Source organism: Lynx canadensis, chromosome B4 (genome assembly GCF_007474595.2).
Source record: "Lynx canadensis isolate LIC74 chromosome B4, mLynCan4.pri.v2, whole genome shotgun sequence".
Classification (NCBI taxonomy): Eukaryota; Metazoa; Chordata; class Mammalia; order Carnivora; family Felidae; genus Lynx; species Lynx canadensis.
This window is the reverse complement of record NC_044309.1, coordinates 57,593,639-57,616,906: the sequence shown is the minus strand read 5'-3', so window position 1 is coordinate 57,616,906 and position 23,268 is coordinate 57,593,639. Positions and strand designations below refer to the sequence as shown.

General features: G+C 36.8%; 1 protein-coding gene across 3 annotated transcripts in view; it reads left to right on the top strand.

Annotated features, from left to right (window-relative positions):
• Window positions 1-17,441, top strand: part of BCAT1 (branched chain amino acid transaminase 1) — a 102,146-nt gene extending 84,705 nt beyond the window's left edge. For all 3 annotated transcript variants that reach the window (XM_030321946.1, XM_030321945.1, XM_030321947.1), the window contains exons 8-11: window positions 1,112-1,197; window positions 3,867-4,007; window positions 5,904-5,978; window positions 16,643-17,441. In XM_030321946.1, the coding sequence (XP_030177806.1) occupies window positions 1,112-1,197; window positions 3,867-4,007; window positions 5,904-5,978; window positions 16,643-16,684 (344 nt within the window). In that variant the 3' untranslated portion in view covers window positions 16,685-17,441. The remainder of the gene's footprint in view (window positions 1-1,111; window positions 1,198-3,866; window positions 4,008-5,903; window positions 5,979-16,642) is intronic.
• The last annotated feature ends 5,827 nt before the right edge of the window (window positions 17,442-23,268 follow it).

Sequence of the window (23,268 nt, the reverse complement as noted above, 5' to 3'; positions counted from 1 at the left end):
AAGAAAATAAAAATAAAAAGTAAAATGGTTGGGGGAACTTAAAGATACCAGTGTGATTTCTATAGTTTTTGCTACCTGGTGATCCTTTGAAGCATACCTGGAATATTTCTCTGCAAACACATAAGTAACACATCTGCTACAAGGTTCAACATCTTTATAAAGTAATTTAAGGTTTAAGTTTCTTACTAGATTTAGATTCTTGGGTGCCAGACGTGGGGAGTAGAAGAGAATGTTGAGTACCAGAGATTTTTTGTAAGGAGAGCTTGTGTGGTTGTCGGATCACACAGACCATTATAGACAGATCACCATGCCAGCCCTCGTGTCGGTTAGGAATGCATGTGATCACTCTCAAAGATGACCGGTGTCTCACCTTGGCTCTCTGTGAATCACCCATGGAGTTTTATTTTGGGTTTTGGATTTCTTTTTCTCTTCTTTTTTCTTTATTAACCACATACATACTCGAGCCCATCCTGAGTCCATTAACATTTGGATCTCAAAGGGTGAAGTCAACATCTCCATATTTGATGTGGATATGCCTCCAGGTTTGAAAATCACTATAAATAGATTTGTCTATGAAGGGCAGTCTGGAAGCAGTGACCAACCTAAATAAGCATACACACTTCTTGAGGATGGGTTTTCCTCCACAGTATTCTTACATGCTTTGGTAATGACCAGTGTTCCTAAGATCTATCTACATGATTCTAATTAGTAGCCAGTGTTAATCCTCTAAGGTAAATTTAGCTTCAGAATTTTCCTCTTAGTATTTGTTAGTAGAACATCATCTCAGTTTTTCCTAGTTAAGGATAAATTGAAGATGATTAGATGAGTGACCTGCTTTCTTCTCCTTCTCCTTCTTCCTCTTCTTCTTTGTCTCCTTCTTCCTCACCTCTCCCTCCTCTTCTTCTTCCTCTTCCTCTTCTTCTTCTTTTATTTTTTTAATGAAGATCTACCTGAAGTGTGAATCAATTTGGGAAGGTAGACAAGGCAAAACAGTAACATCATCTTCATGTTTATTACTAGCAAAGTTGCCAGAAACAGTTTTTAAAAAATGGTTGTTGATATAAGGCTAATGTAGTTAAAGTTTGAAAATATTCCAATTTCTACTTGACAGAAGAAGAACTGGCAACTCCTCCGCTAGATGGCATCATTCTTCCAGGAGTGACGAGGCAGAGCATTCTGGACCTGGCACGCAAGTGGGTGGGTGCCTTTCACGTGAACCACTTTAGAAGCATGAAACAAAAAGTCATCAAAATGAGCCTGGCTTAGTTCCATCCAGTGTTATCTAATCTTTAAATCTTAACTTGAGTGGAAAGAACTCTTCTAGAAGGACTGTCTCAGTAAGGCCAATATAGAAGTATTGTTTATAGGAAGGGCAGAGAGAAAACAGTTTGGCAAGTTATCCTAGTGAAGCAGTATTCTAGTGCTAATCACAAGCTCTGTAGCAGGTGTCTCCTACCAACTCACCTGGTTTATACTTCATGTGCTTCCATTTCACCAGGCCTGAACTTTTCCAATCTAAGTGTGTTGTTTCCCATTCCAATAATTTGTAGTTCTTCCCTTCCTCTATTTATTCCAGTGTAACCATGCTAGTCACAGAAATTAAAGAATTTTACCGACATAAATGTTTACTAACATAACTTTATTAGTTTGGCTGCCTATTTTCTCCCTCCTTCCTGCCCCCTGTCCTCCCCAATTCACATATATGCTTATTTTAAAGTCAAAACACTCAAGCAAATGTAGTTGTTTTCAGTAGAGTTTCTGATCTGTGTGACACAGGCAAGCATGTTAAACCATTTGGTATTGAAATGACATTTATAACATACTCAAGATGAATATTGGATGAGTTGGTTATCTGGCAAAGGTTCTTGGATGGAACTTTTGACCCATGTGTTAAAATGGTCTCCACGGGACATGAAAAGACTTTGAGCATACTGTGGTCAAACAGTATTAATAGGACAAATGTTTAGAAACGCACGTATTACCTAGGCGAGTACTAGCATACTTTCTCTGGAAAAAGCTTTGGAAATAAAGGAAATGTGCTATAAATAATTCTACAAAACCCTGAAGTAGACAAGACCCAACTGCCACATGCTGGCTGGCACATTGGGCATGACATTTACAAACTGTTGGTATAATTTCAAACAGCTTGCCCTGTCCTAAATATGTTTGCAGTTGGAAAGATGTATTTTCGAAGCTCAGTAATTTTTGTTTTATTAAAGAAAAAAATCAACCAAGTACAGAAGGTTTGATGACAAGTTGCAAGTGGAAATGCTTTCCCACACTAATGATTTGCTAGCATGAAATTAGTTATTATGGAGGAAGTTTTTCCTTGACTCCTTAGCTGTAATTTATTTTAAAAGCTATTTTAAAACAGTGAGACATAAATGCCAAGAGGCATGTGGGGGGTTACCATTACTTGCCAGACAGGGGAAATTGTCCAAAGATAAGTAAGGGTGAGCAGAGGAAAAACAATTCTGTTTATTTACAAGAGTTTTTTTTTTTTTTTTTTTCCAGAACACAGAGCTCATCTCATTTTCAGTTAACTTGGCTGATTTTCTGGAATTTATTTATTTATTTATTTACCTTTGAACAACATAATTGAAATTCCAGACTGAGATAAACTGAAACTTGCAAAGAGCCATATTTCTGTTGTAGACATATTTTCCTACTCTCCCAAATCATACTTACAGCATGATGCCTTCTTCTAATATTTTGAATCTTGCCAAGGGCTCTGAATTTCATTTTTTATCTATTGTGGATCTGTAAGTTTTAAAAAATACTCTTCTTAAAAAAAATTAAGGTCAACAAAGGATGGATAAATATTTTTTTAATAAGTTTGAGACAAACTTTGAACCTTAACCACTAACATAAAAGAATGAGAATTAATACAGATTAAAGAATGAGTTTCAAAAGATCATTTAAGCAGATAGTTTAAAAGCATCAGCTTTTTCCCCCCCCAATTTCCTATCTTTGAGCAAATAAAATGTTGAAATAGTTCAGCAGAGTTGATGAGGTTATGCCAGTAATTCTGTGATGAAACTCAACCCAATAGGATACTAAAGAGGAGCAAGGGGATTTCTGCTGTAAAGACAACTGAATCAGTGAATTAAGGAAAAAAAGGAATATCCCATGCAATTTCTCGAAGTCCAAATATACTTTCAGTGTTTTAAAATAATGAAATAGTTCAGATAGTTAAACTCAGTCTATGTTTTCACTCCATAGAAGACCTAGTAGAGAGTGGAGGAAATTTAGAGCCAGTCAGATCACACCTGAGTTCAAATTCAGTTTCTGCCGTTTACTAGCTATGTGGATTTAGACATGTCGCTTAGCCTCCCTTTGAACCTTAATTTCTTCATCCGTATAATGGGGATGATAATACCCACCTTAAAAATGAGAGTAGGAGGCATGCAATGGGTGCTGAATAAATAATTATTAATATTATCTAAGAATATGTTCTCTTTTGTGGTAAACAGGGTTCAAGACACTGTTAACATAGAACACACATTAAGTAGCACGGGAAGTGCCTTATCTTGTGAGACTTTAGGCATGGCAACAAATAAAAGCCCAAAAAAGCTGGCATGCATTAAAATATACCCCATATTTTATAGTGATGGTGTTACATTATACTCTGATCGTCTTACTCTGATCATCTCGTTTAGCGATGCTGTGACCTTGGAGTAGATTGCTGAACACCTCAGCCTGTTTACCAGTAAGGTAGTGGTGCTCTCTTCAGCTTTCCCTCAGAGGATGATTCTCACGTGATTCGAGTTCAGAGTGTCAGGTTGAAAGGTTAAGTACGACAGGGCTTATTTTGCATGCCTTTTCCTTGCAAGTGTTAATATTTCTATTTTTTATATTCCAAACAGGGTGAATTTAAGGTGTCAGAGAGGTACCTCACCATGGGTGATTTGACAACAGCCCTGGAGGGGAACCGAGTGAGAGAGATGTTTGGCTCGGGTACAGCCTGCGTTGTTTGCCCAGTTTCTGATATACTGTACAAGGGTGAGGTAAGAGACAATCTCTTCACCTCCTGTCATTTCCAAGCATTTGCCTATAATTTATTTAATTCTTTAAATGTGTAAATGAAATGGTAGTTGGACCCAAGATGCAAAGGATTTTTTTCTTTAATAACTTGGCAGTTTGTCCCAATGAACCTGTATTACCAAATTACTTACTCTCATCTTTCCAGCAATTTTGTGCAAGCTCCAGTATGGGAGGGAGTCAGTTTCGTCCTTGGAAATGTATCACATCTGTTTTATGTCAATTTAGGGATTGGAGATGTGCCAATAAGCGTCCAATCTTATTTCTTCCTTTTAGCTTGCTAAGAAGGTTCTACAGGTAATTAGATTTCCGTTTCTGGTTTCCAAAAGTACTCCCAAACTAGTAGAGTAGTAATGGCAAACAGTTATGGAAAATTCATTTGAATGATTAACTCCTACATTTATTATTATTATTGCTTCTGTTGTTGTTATTACTATTTAAACCACTTTATGAAAAATTTTCATTTGGCTAAGTTGGTACATCAACTAAAATCCTCCAAAAAGAATTCAATCATTTGGTTGGAAGAAGTGTTCTCCTCCCAGTGAATTAGTCTGATTTTATATGTGGTATATTTCCACTCTTTGTTAGTTTTGTTGTTGGTGGTAGTGTTTTGTTTTTGTTTTTGTTTTTTTGCTTTCCCCTTTATCACAAAGCTTGGATATTTAACATCGTCATCTAACTTTATAGCTTACAGGCATGTGGGTATTATTCTTAGGATGTGAATTGGCTTGACTTAATCATATTAAATACAAACTTGATTGGTTTTTAAATTGAAAATAGATAAATAAAATAATTATTTTTCCTCCGTTACTTTCCTTTTCTGATTTTAATGGTGGCTACTTCATTGCTTGAGATTTTCAAACTTGCTTGTAAGGAGTGGCTTTTAACATGATTCCATCTACAGATTGATTGTTTCAAGGGAGAATTATTTTACTATGTATCAATACTTTTACTGAGTATAAAGCTACTGTTTTGTGTTTCATTATTGTAGTATCTAGGTAAATGCGTTATTGGTCCACTTTTTTAATGAACTAAAGTTGTCATGAAGTCACATTTTTTAAGTACAATCATTTCACCTCTAGAAATAAGTTTATAAAGCTCAACGTTTTGATATTGGTCTTGTCTCTCAGGGCATGCAGAGCTAAAGGTACATCTAATTACCCTATTATCCTAAAGAGCATAAGAAGAAAAGAGTGACAGCATGGGCTATCTACTAAAATCAGACTATCAAAAGCCTGCAAGCCAGCCAGGCAGGAATGGACATGACTCAAGTGTAAATTAGGGGCAGGAAATCTCTCAGCCCCCAGTGTAATGATGCTGTCCAGCACTGTGGAGGTTTGACTTGGAACAGACATAGGTTTAGAAGCCTATTTTGTGAAGGCATAGACTTGCTTTCATATACGTCCCTGCAATGACTTGCTTTAATTTGTGGCAAAAGGTTTCCGAGTTCTCATTCCCTGCCAGAAGAATTAGGTAAGGAGGCCAAGCATTCATCCTATAGATTCTCAGAATCCTGAAAGAGGTAGGATTCTTTATGTTTGGCCACTATTTTAGGTATCCCTAGCTCTTTGGTCTCTGTGGTTCCTCGTATCAGCCTGAAGACCAACATATAAACCAGTTGTGCCCTAAAATCGGTTGGTAGGCAAGAAACAAACTATCATTGGCTACTTTGTTTTCATTCAAATTCAGAATAGAAAAAGAGTCTTTGGCATAAGGGGTTGGCATAGCCCTTATGATCAGGTTATCATAGTACCATTCCTTATTTCAGTGGGATTGTCTTAATACAGTAGAATTGCTGAGTGTCTTACTTATTGCATACATGGATATCCTCCAATTATCATGCCTGTGATATTCTTTCATAGACTGTACACATCCCAACTATGGAGAATGGTCCTAAACTTGCAAGTCGGATCTTGGAAAAATTGACTGATATTCAGGTAAGGGCTTCTTTTTTTAAAAAAAGGGCTTCTTTTTATTTCAATCAGAACTAAAACCAAATCATATTTCAGTGGAGAGAAGAGAGTAAACACTTCCATTTGGGGTTAACAAATTAAATTTGTAGAATAAAGCACAAAGGAAAAATATTACCTGTGATTCCAACACTGAAATATAACCACTGTTAATTTTTGATATCTCAAAAATATTTTGTGTTAATATACTTCTTGAAGTATTTTTCTAACAAAATAGTCATATGTGATTTGTTACCTGCTTTTTTTTCATCTAGCAAATCATTTGCTTTTTCGTATCAATAAATAAATTTCTCCATTCCATGTATAAAATTTAATTGAATTCTGTGATATTGATGTACTATAACTTTTAAAGAATCATTATTATTGAACATTTATGTTGTTGGCAGGTTTTTTTTTTTTTTTTTTTTTTTTTCCTGTTACAAACACTACAATCTTTGATTATTTCCTTAGGATAAGTTCCTGGGATTGTAACTGTTGGGTCAAAAACAGTGCATACCTATTTTTTTCTACTGCTAACCTTGTTCTGCCTGTTTTTTCCTGAGCAGCAGTTTACAGTGGTGTCTCATCAGACAGTTAAGCTTATCTCTAGGCAGGCTTATCAAGTACCACGTAATGCTGGGTCATCAATAAAAGGACTGTTCTATAACTTGCAAACCCCTCACATGTTGTTGGACGATTTTGTTGAGCCCACATATCATCATTGCCAGTCAGTGAATGTACACAAGGGGAGCTGAGATTCATACTGAAATGTGAAATAAAGTTTGATAGTTTGAGTGACACCAGATGGTTTAGGTCTTAAAACTATACAAAAAAAAAAAAAAAAAAAGTTGACAAAACAGCAGGCCCCTCCAGAGCAACTGAGGTCCTGGGATAGTGATAAGAATGGTATTTTTGGAAGACTTACTCAGCAACTTTTATGCAAAATTAATAACATTAAAAGATAAGAATGATTGTGGTTTTTGAATCGATGAAATGTTGCTCTTTTCCTCTTCAGTAAAGGCTTTCTATAGAAATCCTTCAGCTGGGGCCCCTGGGTGGCTCAGCCAGTTAAGGGTTTGACTCTTGATTTTGGCTCAAGTCATGATCTCATGGTTTGTGAGATTGAACCCCATATCAGGCTCTGTGCTGACAGCATGGAGCCTACTTGGGATTCTCTATTCCCCCTTCTCTGCCTCTCTCTCTCTCTCTCTCTCTCTCTCAGAATAAACATTTAAAAAAATTCTGCAAACTAAATAAAGGAATATCTTAATATTAGAAGACATATAATTTATTGAGTCTTCTACTTTTATACATGAAAACAATTAAAAGTAATTGGAAGAAATTAAATTAATAAGAATATTTGGATGTTTTGGTAATCTAAATTTTTTTACAGTTGAGTAAATCTGATGAAGGTAATAAGTTATTAGTGTTTTGCACAAATAAGAAACAGAAATAGAATAAAAATATATAATTGGCCAAATTATGAAAGCCTTTATCCAAAACAGAAATTGAAAGATTTTTAAGAGGGGAGGCAGTATTTGCAACAACATGGATGGAACTACAGTGTATTATGCTAAGCAAAATAAGTAGCAGAAAGACAAATGTCGTATGATATCACCCATAAGATAAAAACAGATGGGAGACAGACTATAAGAGATTCTTTTTTTTTTTTTTTTTTTTAAGAATTTTAAAGTTTATTTATTTTTGACAGACAGAGCACAAGCAGGGGAGGGGCAGAGAGAGAGGGAGACACAGAATCTGAAGCAGGCTCCAGGCTCTGAGCTGTCACCACAGAGCCTGACGCGAGGCTCAAACCCACGAACTGTAAGATCGTGACCTGAGCCAAAGTCGGATGAGCCACTGACTGAGCCACCCAGGTGCCCCAAGATTCTTAAATACAGAGAACAAACTGAGGGTTGCTAGAGACATGTTGGATGGGGGGATGGGCTAAATGAGTGATGGGCATTAAGGAAGGCACTTGTTGGGATGAGCACTGAGTGTCATATATAAGTTATGAATTACTAAATTCTATTCCTGAAATCATTATTACACTATATGTTAACTAACTTGGATTTAAACAAAAAATAAAGAATAATAAAAAATAAATAAAACTTAAAAATTGGAAGGAAAAGAGGGGAGGTCGTGTTGTTATGGTAATAAGAAAATATCACTTTGGAACCTTTTCTTGAATACATACAGAGGGGAATCCTTCATTTTATCGGACTTAATACACAAAATGAGATCTCAGTACCTCTTGGAGATTATATGAAATAAGAAAATTACCCTTAATTTGATTTGGTTGTAAAGGATTAAAAAAAAAAGAAAAAGTCAACTGAATTTGAAAGGGAAAATCAAACTGTATTAAATTTGAATTGGAAGAAAGATCTAAGTAGAGGTGTTTGATGGGCATAATCATGAAGCTTTGCCTAAGGCAGGCAAAAGCAGAAATGTTTCCTCTCTCTTGAGATAGTGCCAAAGTATATGCATCAGAACTCTAAGTAAAATAGAAGCCCAAAGACATATTCTGGGGGCAAGAGGACACACCATTACAAAAGTTCTCAGAGCATTTTTAAAGTAAGATTATGGATGTAAGATTAGTGAATAAGTGAATGTTTTTGACTAATTCACTCAATAGATATATGTCTTGAGCACAAACAGTGTGCAAGAGACTATTCCAGGTGCTGGTGATTTAATAGTAGTAGAAGGGATTAAAAAAAATGGAGAAGTCAAAGCTGTAGAGAAACAAAATACTCAATTTAAATGTGAGACCACATGAATACTTTTAAGAATAAAAGATCCATATGAAGCAGAGAATGAGAAGAAACAACATTTTCCTTTTACCTGTATATATTCTCTATATAACTTAGTGCCTGTGGCTAAGAAGAAATTAATTTCTCTCTTTACCCTAGGTAGTAAAATGTAATGGTATTAACACTGAAAATTAATGATACATTCAGAGCTTCCCTAGGAATAAGGAAACAAAAGGGGTGGAGACACAGGATACGTGAGATAATATAATGATTCTGAATTAAACCACAAACCAGAAGGACCAACTCTGCTCCAAATTGTTAAGTAACAGAGGACTATCTATTCAGAATCTAAGACTACGTCCTTCTTTTTCAATTATTTTATGCCTGTGAGCATGGAACCTAAAGTTTCAAAATTATTCTCTTATAAGATAGCAAATTGGTGCTGTCACCCAAGCTACAGGTGCCTGTTTCTGTCCACGAAAAATAATTTAAGTAATTATTGAGGAAAAAGCGTAGAATTGCATCATGTTTTACATTTGATCTCTTTGACATTACATGAAAAACATGGATATTTCGTAAGAAGTGCTCTGGTAAATTGAAGAGAGCAACAACCACCAATAAACCCAGAAGATTCTTGCCACTCTGACGTGGGGGGTGGAAATCCTTCTTAACCACAGATGTGATTGTCATTTAACTTGTGTGTTTCTGTATATGAGTAAGAACCTCTGAGGTTAAGTATTCATTCCCCTTGGCGAATTTTCCATAAAATTCCATGGATTTTAGATTGCCCTAAAAATACCTCTTAGGAGGGGAGTGTTTCAGTCTTTTTTTTTTCCCCTCTTTCTTTTTTCAAGTGACAAAGAAAAACACTTTTGTGTTACTTAACCAGACTTCAGCATGGAGAACATTAGCCATATTGCCTATGTTTCTTTTCTCTTGCATCGTTCTTTGCCAATCTGATTACTCACCATCGTATTCACCAATATGCCTGCTATTGGGATAATCTCTGTTCTCCAATTGACTCTGCTGTCTACTTTTTCCTGCCTTTCTGTACCTTCTACAGTTTGCCTACTTGAGAAAGTATTGGTTGTCTGTCAAGACACATCTTCTTGAGGAACTTTTAAAGTCTGTCTTGAGCAACATCCCTGTCCCCAGTACAAACACATATTCATCCCCTCAAATATAACTTCTTCTTCCAGCTTCCAATGTACTTGGGTTCCATATCACATATGGCCTTTAAGTTGCATTCTAATTAGTCACATACTTGTCTTTGTTCTAAGGTTGTTTGAATGTAGGAATTGTTTTACTCCCTTCTTGTAACCCCAGTATTCAGTACAAGGCCTGGGCTATCATACACACTCAGTAATGTTTCTTGAATAAATGAATAAAGGAACAAATAAGTGAGTGATATACCAGACAGATACTGAAGGGCAAAAACATGTTGCTCTTATATATTAACACATTCTGAGGAGAGGTGGGAGGAAGGCCTTAAGTAATATCAAATGACTTTTCTTTTTTTTTTAATTTTTTTAAACATTTATTTATTTTTGAGAGAGAGAGTGTGAGTGGGGGAGGAGCAGAGAGAGAGGGAGACATAGAATCTGAAGCAGATTCTAGGCTCTGAGCTGTCAGCACAGAGCTCTACGTGGGGCTCGAACCCATGAACTGTGAGATTGTGTCCTGTGCCGACTAAGCCACCCAGGCGCCCCACATATTACTTTTCGAGAAAACTTTGAGAGAACCTGATTTTAGACATTTTTAAAGTGAAATACACATACCAAGACTGCTGTCGGAATCAAATAAAAACCTGGAATCCAGGCCTTAAATATCAGGGCAGCATGTTTGTGTAACTAGCAGAGCTGCTGTTGAGGTTTTAGAAAGTGGGAAGTAGTGATTGCAAAGACCTGAGAGGTGGAAGTCCTGTTCTGTTTGTTTTTTTTTAATTAATTTATTTTTTTAAATTTGTATCCAAGTTATTTAGCATATAGTATAATAGTGATTTCAGGAGTAGAATCCAGTGATTCATCCCCTATATATATAACACCCAGTGCTCATCCCAACAAGTGTCTTCCTTAATGCCCCTTGCCCATTTAGCCCATCCCCCCTCCCACAACCCCCTCCAGCAACCTTCAGTTTGTTCTCTATATTTAATATTCTCTTATGTTTGTCCCCCTCCATGTTTTTATATTATTTTTGCTTCCCTTCCCTTATATTCGTCTGTTTTGTATCTTAAATTCCACATATGACTGAAGTCATGTATTTGTCTTTCTCTAATTGCATTTAGCATAATACACTAGTTCCATCCATGTTGTTGCAAACGACAAGATTTCATTCTTTTTGATTGCTGAGTAATACTCCATTGTGTATCTCTCTGTCTCTCTCTCTCTCTCTGTCTCTCTCTCTCTCCACACACACACGCATACACACACCACATTTTCTTTATCCATTCATCTGTCAATGGACATTTGGGCTCTTTCCATACTTTGGCTATTGTCAATAGTGCTGCTATAAACATTGGGATGAATGTGCCTCTTCAAAACAGCATACCTGTATCCTTTGGATAAGTACCTAGTAGTGCAATTGCTGGGTCATAAGGTAGTTGTATTTTTAATTTTTTGAGGAATCTCCATACTGTTTTCCAGAGTGGCTGCGCCAGTTTGCATTCCCACCAACAGTGCAAAAGGATTCTTTCACTGCATCCTCGCCAACATCTATTGTTGCCTGAGTTGTTAATGTTAGCCATTCTGACAGGTGTAAGGTGGTATCTCATTGTAGTTTTGATTCGTACTTCCCTGATGATGAGTGATGTTGAGCATTTTTTCATGGGTCTATTTGCCACCTGGATGTCCTTTTTGGAAAAGTGTCTATTCATGTCTTTTGCCTGTTTCTTCACTGGATTATTTGTTTTTTGGGTGTTGAGTTTGATAAGTTCTTTATAAGATTTCAGATACTAACCCTTTATGTAATATGTCATTTACAAATATCTTTTCCCATTCTGTCAGTTGACTTTTAGTTTTGCTGATTGTTTCCTTCACCATGCAGAAGGTTTTTATCTTGAAGAGATTCCAATAGTTAATTTTTGCTTTTGTTTCCCTTGCTTCTGGAGACCTGTTGAATAAGAAGTTGTTGCAGCCAAGGTCAAAGAGATGTTGTTGTTTTTTTTAATTTTTTTTAATGTTTTATTTATTTTTGAGACAGAGACAGAGCATAAGCAGGGGAGGAGCAGAGAGAGAGGGAGACACAGAATCCGAAGCAGGCTCCAGGCTCTGAGCTGTCAGCACAGAGCCCGACGCGGGGCTCGAACTCGCAAACCGCAAGATCATGACCTGAGCCGAAGTCGGACGCTTAACCGACTGAGCCACCCAAATGCCCCAGTCAAAGAGGTTTTTGCCTGCTTTCTCCTCTAGGATTTTGATGGTTTCCTGTCTTACATTTAGGTCTTTTATCCATTTTGAGTTTATTTTTGTGTATCGTGTAAGAAAGTGGTCCAGGTTCATTTTTCTGCGTGTTGCTGTCCAGTTTTCCCAACACCATTTGCTGGAGAGACTGTCTTTATTCCATTGGATATTCTTTCCTGCTTTGTCAAAGATTAGTTGGTCATATGTTTGTTGGTCCATTTCTGCATTCAGTATTCTGTTCCATTGATCTAAGTGTCTGTTTTTGTGCCAGTGCCATACTGTCTTCATGATTACAGCTTTGTGATACATCTTGAAGTCCAGAATTGTGATGCCTCCAGCTTTGTTTTTCATTTTTAGGATTGCTTTGGCTATTTGGGGTGTTTTCTGGTTCCATACACATTTTAGGATTGTTTGCTCTAGCTCTGTGCAGAATGCTGGTGTTATTTTGATACAGATTGCATTGAGTATGTAGATTGCTTTGGGTAGTATCAACATTTTAACAATATTTGTTCTTCCAATCCATGAGCACGAAATATTTTTCCACTTTTTTGTGTGTGTCTTCTTCAATTCTTTTATAAGCTTTCTATAGTTTTCAGTGTATAGATTTTTCACCTCTTTGGTTAAGTTTAGAGAGGTGGGTGTCTTAAGTAGTTAGGAAAAGGAAAGCCCAGTGAGATAGGTGCAGGATCTATATTGACTGTAGGCCGCCAGATGGAATTTCTTTTAAAATTCTGTTTTCCCCACTAGTGGCTACAGTTTTGTAAGAATAAATGACCATTAGTGGTTATTGCATTTTTTTGTTTTCAGTGGAACAGCTTGATGGTTTTTAGTTACATAAGAGCCCTACTCCTTTAACCTGCTGATGTCCCGAGTTATCCTTCTCTTTGTGTGCATACTAAGTGAACATTTCCAGATTGCCTTGATGACTCAGCCCCTTGACCAGCTTCCCAGCTGTACTTGTTCCCTAATACACACTTCTCCACGTTACAGGATTACAGAGCTTTGCAGGCCATTGAATAGGATTTAGAACAAGAATGACAAATTGTCACCTGGTGGGCAGCACTGATTATATTTTTATTGGCATCACAGAGAATAAGTGCATGACATGTACATTGTCCTTTTGTGTTGCTAAGAACTTTTCTGCCTAATGTAAAAGGCATTTAACAAAGGCCATGTAAAATTATTTGCCATATGTATGTTGGATGTGAAGATTAGAACTTGTCATTAGTTGTGTTTTGGTTTAGTGTTCTTCCTGGAATTCATGAAAGATGAAAATTCTGCATACCACATTGATAATCTTCCACATGGGCTGAGTACCACCCCATGTGCTCAGTTGGATTTGCCATGTTGCTTTCACCTCATCTTCGATTCCAGTGAACAACATCAAGTCATTGTGACTTACAGCAGACCTGCCAAATGCTGAAGGAGTAAGCCTACTGCTGTGGTTCTGTAATGACCCTGATAATGATAGCCTTGCCCATGCAGACATGTGTTCTTTCCCCTCCTTCTCTAGGTACCTACTCCTGAGGAAAGAATATAATTTCTATCTCTGCTAACATCTGTCATCTCTACTCTTGAATTATTTTGCCTTGAAAAATTGAATCAAGTTATTTATCATCTAATTGGAAAGTTTGATCGCTTACTGCTTAGGTCTAGATAGTTTGAATTACCTGTATTATCACATTTCTTAGATACATCTCAGAATGCTATAATTTTTACATAAAAGCATAAATTATAGGATGAGGAGGCCAATCTTAATATATATTATGAAGGTTCTTAGAGTGATATGGCCTATGACTGTCATTGTAACCCAAATAGATTTTTGACTGTTTATAAAACTGAAACAACTAATTGAAAGCAATTTCACTTTAATTGATGAGATTCAAGATGGAATTATGGCGGTCACGAATCACAATAATGTAGATCTGCTAAAATGTCAATATGATGACACTCAATTATTAATGGCATAAGTATCTAATGTATTAATGGGAATCCAAGTAAGAGAAATAAAACACGTATTTTGATCTTACCTTAAGTCATGTTGTACCATACATAAATCAAGCAGAATTTGGGAATTTTTATCTAGCATTTATCATGAATCAACAATTAATAGTGGGAAGCCACACTCTTGAAACAACTCTTTCTGATATAGATTCAGCAAGTCACTTATAGTCATTGGGCTTCCTTCATTCTCTTTTTTATGTAAACCAAAAGGTTGTAAGTAGACCCATTCTTGGCTCCCAGTATTTTTACCAATTTGATAGATTCTGCTGCCAGAGGTCTTTAAAGCTCTTTAAGAGGAACCCAGCACATGGACAATATAACATAGGAGAAATAGCATCAGATAGAGGCAGGAGCCCTGGGCTTCAGATGAAGAGTTTTCTAGAACCTTAATGTCCTTAGATGTAAAATAAGAAGCTTGGCTTTATTTATTTATTTTTTTTCAACGTTTTTATTTATTTTTGGGACAGAGAGAGACAGAGCATGAACGGGGGAGGGGCAGAGAGAGAGGGAGACACAGAATCGGAAACAGGCTCCGAGCCATCAGCCCAGAGCCCGACGCGGGGCTCGAACTCACGGACCATGAGATCGTGACCTGGCTGAAGTCGGACGCTTAACCGACTGCGCCACCCAGGCGCCCCAAGAAGCTTGGCTTTAAGAGTACATTGCTCTTCATGCGTGATTTTTAAGCAGCAGAAATTTTCTACAAAGGAAATCTTTCCTAGAATCCCAACATACAAAACTGATCAAAGTGGAATTGTTCTAAAGTCCAGAGCTCCACTTATTTGACTCATCCTTGCATTTAATTAATTAATTTATTTTTTAAAGGTTTTATTTTTAAGTAATCTCTACACCCAACACGGGGCTCGAACTTATGACCCCGAGATCAAGAGTCACGTGCTCTACCGACTGAGCCGGCCGGGCTCCCCAAATCCCCTACATTTTAGATGATCATTAAAGTTCTTTCCCATTTGGAACTGCTAATGTTTTATCTGAATTTCAACTGAAGTTATACTGGGAATGAAAAGCCAATTCATGTGAAAAGGGACATCATCGGAGGAATTTAAGCAAGCACATGGTGGCAGACTCACTGGCATGGTGGTAGGGAAGATATGTTCCAAGTCCATCTCCACAGACACAGCTATGTGAACATGTGGAGGGAACTCCAAATGGTAGTCAAGAACATGTCATTGGTGCGAGAGAGATCTTTGGCTAGGGTCTGGGCTCGGCTCTACCCTTTACGAATTACCTGAGTAAGTTGTTTAATCTCCCCAACACAGTTTTTCTCATCCATAAAATGAGATCGATAATGGCGCCTACTCTCTGGGGTTACTGTGAGGATAAATTTCGTAGTAAGTCTGTCAAGCTCCTGGCACCATAGTGTTAGCACTGTGAGAGCTCATTTGAATACAGATATGTTTGATGAATGAATGAATGAATGAATGAATGCATGCATGTATACATGAATGAATGAATAAAAGAACAAATTGATCAAAACTAGCTTTCTACTTTGGACATCTGGAATGTCTTTGTGTCAGTTAATTCGATTTTAAGTATTAAAATTCAGGTTTGTGAGGGGCGCCTGGGTGGCTCAGTCGGTTAAGCGTCCGACTTCAGCTCAGGTCACAATCTCGTGGTCCGTGGGTTCATGCCCCGTGGGTTCGTGCCCCGCATCGGGCTCTGGGGTGATGGCTTGGAGCCTGGAGCCTGCTTCCGATTCTGTGTCTCCCTCTCTCTCTGCCCCTCCCCCATTCATGCTCTGTCTCTCTCTGTCTCAAAAATAAATAAAGGTTAAAATTCAGGTTTGTGAAAGCAAATTATTTGGAGATGCAAATAATCAAATTCTGATTGTGATCTAGTTCCATCACTTTTGAAGGAATAAGAAAAATTGAGATGCTAACATAACCTGAATGACTTTCATTTAGAGAACAGAGCGTTTGTCAATTTAATATTTTGTCCACAAACACAAAACCCTCTTGAGAAAGGGGGCTTTCAGAGCTGTGATTCTCAAACTTCACTCTCATTAGAATCCCCCGAAAGTGCTGGCTGAAGCATGGTTGCTGGGACCCATCCCCAGTAAAGTCTGAGATATGGCTTGAGAATTTGCATTTCAGACATGCTGCCTGGTGATGCCGATGCTCCGGGTCTGGAGCACACACTCTGAGCATCGCTTCTTTAGAATAAAGATGATTGTAATTAAATTTAACTCAGTTACTTTATTTGGGGAGCAGAAACTAAATACAGAATGGTGATGAAAAGGCATTACTTAGAGACTTATTTCAGCTATAAATTTGAGTTCAACCATAATTATAAAACTTGTGATTCTCTCCAGGTATTTGATTTATTTCTCTCTAATCCTATTTTTAACACGAATATGCTTTTACTGTTCAAAATAGGAACAGACCTTTTTGTATAACATTGGTTGTATCGCTGAACTTATTTGTAAGCGGTTCTTGCACTGGTAGTGTTTACACTTAAACATGTTTTCTTGCTTTTGTTGTAGTACGGAAGAGAAGAGAGCAACTGGACAATCATAGTATCCTAAATGGAAAATACAGGATATCATCTGTGTGCTATGGAGACAAACTGTCGCAGTTGAATTACAATAGATTTCTTTGGCTACCTGTTTTTAGTTGTGCCTAATGTAGTTTGTGTTATCAGTTGTTACCAGGTGATTGTTTCCTCATGCCAGAGAAAATGAATTGCAATCATCAAGTGGTATTTTGTAAACTCAGTGTTAAAAGCTTACTTCACCTTCTCTTCAAAAGATGATAATGTAAGCCATACAGCATAGACTTTTCCTCAATAATCTTAGTGCCTCCCTTATTAGTTTCCTCAGATACAAAAATATTTTCTTCCTTAGTATAAGTTATGTTCTGCTCCTCAACCAAATGAGTTTCTTTGTGTTTGAAAACTGATCTGAGTAGATTTCATAGGTAATGTTTCCTGTGACATTATCTTCATCTTCAGAAAATGGTTGTGGGTTTTTGTTTTGTTTTGTTTTGTTTTTTAATAATCAAGACTGAAAAACTGGTATTTCTGCTTTCACATTTTTCTTTGCAGGCCCCTTAAATCCATCTTAAAGGGTAGATCTCCTTTCTTCCTGATGTCACAGTCTCCTCCAGGCTCTCCTTGTGCATCAGCAGGACCTGTGCACATCTCCACCATTGTCCTTTCCACATTGTATTGTAATTGGCTGTTTGTCAGCCTCCAACACAAGACTGAGGCTCTTGTGCCTTTGAGATCTTTGTATCCCCCTGCCTGGCACATAATAGGTACTCATTAAATAATGAATGAATGAACATTTAGCTTCTATAGAAGTGTACCTTCTTTGTTTCTATATTATGAAACCTCTTTATTAGAATTTGTGGTTGATTCTGACCTTGTGTCCATTTACCTCACGTTGTCTTTATTTTCCAGGGACTGCTAAGTCATTAGAGGTACTCAGAGGCATAGTTTGTTGGAGGGATTATTTCATATTTGAAGACTGCCTTGGAATTGAAATAGCAGCTCTAGAGAGGTCATGATATCATACCAACCAAATGGAAATGACCTTTGTGAAGTGTTAAATACATATATGTTACATGTTAAATACAAAATAAAGAATCATATGTAGCTTTTGGTAGAAAGCAAAGGGGTATACTTTGATATACCTCATTTCTGTTGAATGGGGCTGGGAGGATCACATGGTTAGAGTACAGGAGAGTGATTCTAGATGATCTTTTCCTCATTTAGGAGCTGTGAGTTAAAATTGAATCCTGGTTTATAATTTAGGGGAAAGTCAGTCAAACCTTGCTAGAAAACGTTTACCCTTGGAAGGTCAACTCTCAGACATATTTTGGTTTCCCTCAGTTCCAGTAACTTTCATCTTGCTGATCATATTTCATTCTCTTTTCAGAGCAAGGGGAAAAAAGACCTTCTAAAAGTTTGATGTGTTAGAAAAATTTCCTTAAGGCATTTAGCAGCACATAGCAAATGGGGCTTTGATTCTTTTCCAAGACTTTTGGCCATAGGGTTCTTTTAGATAGGAATGGTAAAATGAAAATTAGGGAAGTATATAAGATGAAAAGGAATAGTAAAAATATCTTTTAGGGGGCTTTTAATTGGTGATCTGAAGTCTTGGAAGTCTGTTCTTTTCAGGCCTCAGGTGCTTTAACTGTCCTCTGCACACTTCACCAAGTAGTGTTCTAAGGGTATGCATTTACCTTGGCTAAATCCTGTGACCTCCTTTTTAAAGCAGTAGTCTAGAAAAGACTTGCAGGTAATTCTAACCTGTCAAGTAGCACTTAATAACTAGACCTACATTTCTATGAGAAATGGAAGTCATTTGTTTGCCATAAATACATTTCACACTTTGCATCTCTAAATTTAGTATGGCAACACATGTCCGTTATAAAAGTTAGAGAACAACATGTCTTGACATTATGTCTCTATGATTTCTTTCATCAAACCTTAAGAGCATTTTAAGCCCTTTCTACCAGATGGAGTGAAAACTAAGGATATATATTTTAAAAAACTGGAGGTCTCCTAAAACTGAGAGAGTGCAATCTGCCATTTTCTTAAGTAATAAGACAGAAAATTGACCTTGACACTAACTTGTTAAATAGATTTAAAAGGAACATCTGCACATCTTTTTTCCTTGTGCACTATTTGTTTAATTGCAGTGGATTAATACAGCAAGAGTGACACATTATAACTAGGCAATTATCCATTCTTCAAGACTTAGTTATCCTAACACTAATTGATCATTTATGGTGTAAGATAGTCTAGCATTAGGAACATGTGAGGCTAATCTGCTCAAAAAGATCAACAAATTAATATTGTTGCTGATATTTGCATAATTGGCTGCAATTATTTAATGTTTAATTGGGTTGATCAAATGAGATTCAACAATTCACATGTGCATGAATATAAACAGAACTGGTGGCACTTAGAATGATAATGATTAACTTATTTTTCATGTTCTCTTCCTCCCACTTTTTTCATGTTTTACATTTCAGACCAAGTTTGTCAGCTTTTTCCTAAACACATTGGTAGAAACCGGGATCTTTTTATTATTTTTTTAATGTTTATTTATTTTTGAGACAGCATGAGCAGGGGAGGGGCAGAGAGAGATAGAGACAGAATCTGAAGCAGGCTCCAGGCTCTGAGTTGTCAGCACAGAGCCCAACGTGGTGCTTGAACTCACAAACTGTGAGATCATGACCTGAGCCGAAGTCGGATGCCCAACTGACTGAGCCACCCAGGTGCCCCAGTAGAAACCGGGATTTTAAAATGAAGTGTTCAGATATAAACAAAACTTGGGCATTTCCTAAGATATTTGCTATTAGAATTTTTTTTTTTGTTACAGTCATTTATTAAGGATTCAAATCATGGATACCCCAAAAGAAGCATCAACTGCAGGGGTGTGTACCATGCTCTGAAGGACCTGCAACTGGCAGAAGTGAAATTAATAATACCTGTTTTAACCTTTGCTTTCAAAAGTGCAAAGGAAAAGTGAAAGGGAAAGAGAAATAAGCGAATGAGAAAACTTGTTAGGAATCATGTTTTTTTTTTTTTCCTCCCTGGTAAACACCCTCTATTCCTTTCTCAAAATGTTGCCATAAGGTAAAGGAAAAAAAAAAAAAAAGATGACAGACGATAGCAGCAGGAAAGTACAGTGAACACCACTTACATGCCGTGCAGCGTCAGCACTCCTGAAGTTTGGGGAAGCCTACGTGAGATGCCCTAGGATCAGGTTTATTGCTCGATGTTATTGTACTTAAACGAGTGGTCTTGCTTCCTTCAAATCGACACTCTTGAACACTTGAGGCAATTAATGAGTATGTTTTGGTCAAAAGAATTATAGGAGCCTCTTATTAAAGCAGTAGATTCAACTCCACGTTAGGGGGTTTTTGCCATAAAATCAGCTTCCAGAATAAGCTTATTTATTCTCCCTATTCCCACACAGTGCTCAGTTACTGTATTCTTTTTCCTTAAAAAGTTCCTTTTTAAGAGCATACATTGAGTTTACCATTACGATTGGGAAAATTGTATTTTAGGCAGAAAATAACAATACTTGTTCACTTGTTTATATTTTCTAAAATATTTAGGGCAATCAATATTCGTCAGATGGACTAAAGCAAAGGGCTTAGGGGTGAGAGAAACATTGTAAGGCTCACTTATTTTATATTCAGATGCTAAATGTGATCAAAGAATTCCTCCTTGTAATGTGGATTTCTTATGTGTATATTCAGAAACTTGAGTTACCAATAGTAATGCTCATGAATAATTAGTGGATAATTCATAATACCTGTCACTTTGTGTTTTTACAAGTAGAATTTGTTCACCTGTTTTCCAGATATCTCCTCCCAACAGAGACTACCAGCGTTTCAGTAAGGATTACCTATTAATTGACAAAGATCATAGAGATTATAGTTAATTTGATAAATGTTGGTTGAGTACCCACAAATGTGCATCTAACACAGCTGGTGGTAGGGATTAGGAAGTTAGTTTTAGAAAATAGTATATAGACATTATCCTCACGGAGTTTATACTCTACTAAAATTTTTAGATAAAAAAAGTGTTATTTAATGCAGTTAGATAATAGATGATGACTAGAACACATCTCTTATCAAGAAATCACAGTGAACATTTCCGTCTCATTTTTTAAGGAAATTCATCCCTTTTTCCATTCCTTTCTTCTACTGCACAACTACTCGGTGGGATTAGTATTTAGAGGGTTATTCAACCACCGTCTACATGGTGTGATTCCCTGTTGGTTTACCACTTACTTCCAACCTGCCTAGTACATTTGATAACTACATTCTCTGGAGCAATGTTAAATTGTCATGGTTCATCTAACAAAAGATCATCTGAAATTACAGCATCCTTGCTGATCTTAAACTCAAAGCCAGATATTATTGAAATAAAATGTTCCTAGAATGAGTTTTTCTGGAAAATGTCTATTATGAACCAAACTCTTTAGAGCTTTAGCTTGAAAATGATGGATCCAGCTACTCAGAAAATCACAAGTAGAGGACTAATATAACAATGACTTTTCATGGTTTGAGATTTTAAAAGAAAGGCCATTTAACGTATTGCAAAGAGATTCATATTCATCATGGCCAAAACACGCTTTAAAAAAATTCAGAGGTAGAAGAAAGTGATTTTTCATCCTTAGTGTACATACCACATCAAAAGACTTCAGATATTAATTTGGGGAGCTTGATAAAAAACCTATCAACATGATGTAATAGTGTTTGTGGGTAAATAATTCTGTGGGATCAGATAGAAGTACATACATTTGCTTTCGTGAATGATTTGAATGAATGATTCAAATGTGAATGATGAAGGCATGAAATTTGGTATTAGAAAATGAAGCGGTCTTTAAAATCTGCTGGATGCAGTTGAAGTCTTAAGTAAGCCTTTTTCTGTCTGGAAGTATATGTTTCATACCTCTGTAGACCCTACGAATAAGGCTTAAAACTTAAGTTGTATAATGTTCCAATTTACAGAATCCACTGTTGGGATGTAAGACTTGACTGCAAGCTGTGGTATGAGAATGAATTAAAATGTAGTTTCAATGACAGATTTCTCTGCACATCCACTTTTATAATGGCTAGGTTCTATTAAATTATGGGGCAAGAAACTTTTAATTAGAGAAGATGTCAGAAGAAGAACAACTGAAGATAGAGGAAGAAACAGAGGAAAAAAGTCAAACTTGCTTCTGTGTTGTCCAGAGAAGCCTTGTCCTTATTCGGCCAACCATAGGGATCTTTAGCGTTCAACGTAGGTGCCAAATACCAATAGTGCCAAGGAGCAAGTGGCTAAGTATAAGGGCCAGTTCATTAGGTATTAGAATTAGGCCATGATCTCGAGATAATAACCTGACGGTACTGTTATATGGAAACCACTGTACTACAAATTTAGAGAAGGCTGTATAATTCCTTCAACTACTTAAGATTCGTGAAGCTTCTTGAGGCTGAAAAAATAAGTGACAAGGAGTACATTGTGACTTTTGCACAGCGCCCCCCCCACCGCACGCGCCTTAGAAATACAGTTTACCGCCATCCCCTTTTCCTTGGTGAAGGCTACCTGATTTAGAAATGAGTTGAATATTGTCATTTAGTTTTTAACTAAAATGTGCAACAATCTGCAATTTCCCCAGGTTAATTTCACAGCAGTCGTTCTCAGGGTTAACAAAGGAATGCATATATCTGCCTCAATTTTTACGCCTTTGGTAAGTTTCTAAAAAGTGCAGGAATTCTCTCAAGAGTATGGCTATAAGATTTCGAATGAAGTCTTAAAAATAAGCTAGCTAATCTGTATGCATCTGTAAATTCTGCAGATGTTTCCCTGGTGACTTATGAGAATGAATGATTCTGAAATGGACTCAAGTGGCTAATAAACAGAGCCTATGTCACTGCTGAAGAGTTTGCACTTGCTTAATAACGGTAACTGAGAGAAAATAAGTAGTTTGAGGAAGTAGTTTTTAAATCGGAGTTTATAGATAGAAACAGGAGAATATCAGCTTAGCTCTGGAATTTTTAGAATATGTGCTGTTACACCTAAATCTAATTGCAATGAAAAATCCCAACCATTGATTGTCTCAAAGTTCTCTAGTTGTGTAGTCATTCTTGAAATTCTCTTTAAGAAAAATCAAGTGCAGAGAAATAAACACTTTGTAAATAAGGCTTGGCTTTCATGAAAAAATTGTTCAAAGGTTACATTAAAAGATTTAAACTCACTGAAAGTGTAATCGAAATGTGGAGAATAACGTGGGTAAAGGAAACTACCTCATTCTTTGAAGGTTTTGTAGAAGCACAATTAAACATCCTAAAATGGCTTTGTCACTTATGAACCATCTGGTGTGAAAGAACTCTATATTTGTAATGTCTAAAGGACCTGGAATAATTGTATTTTTGCTGGCAATAGACACATTCTTTATTGTTTGCAGGTCTCATGAAATCTTTAATTACGCACTTGTTCCTGTCATCAATAAAACAACTTAAAGGAATCCTGTTTGTGTAGTCTCTTGAAATTAACATTTGTTGGATGCATGAAAGTAATGCTTAATTACCATTTTCGTGATGTTCTAAGGCTTTTGGTCATGGGAAGTAAATGTAGTGTGGTATTTTTAAACCAAAA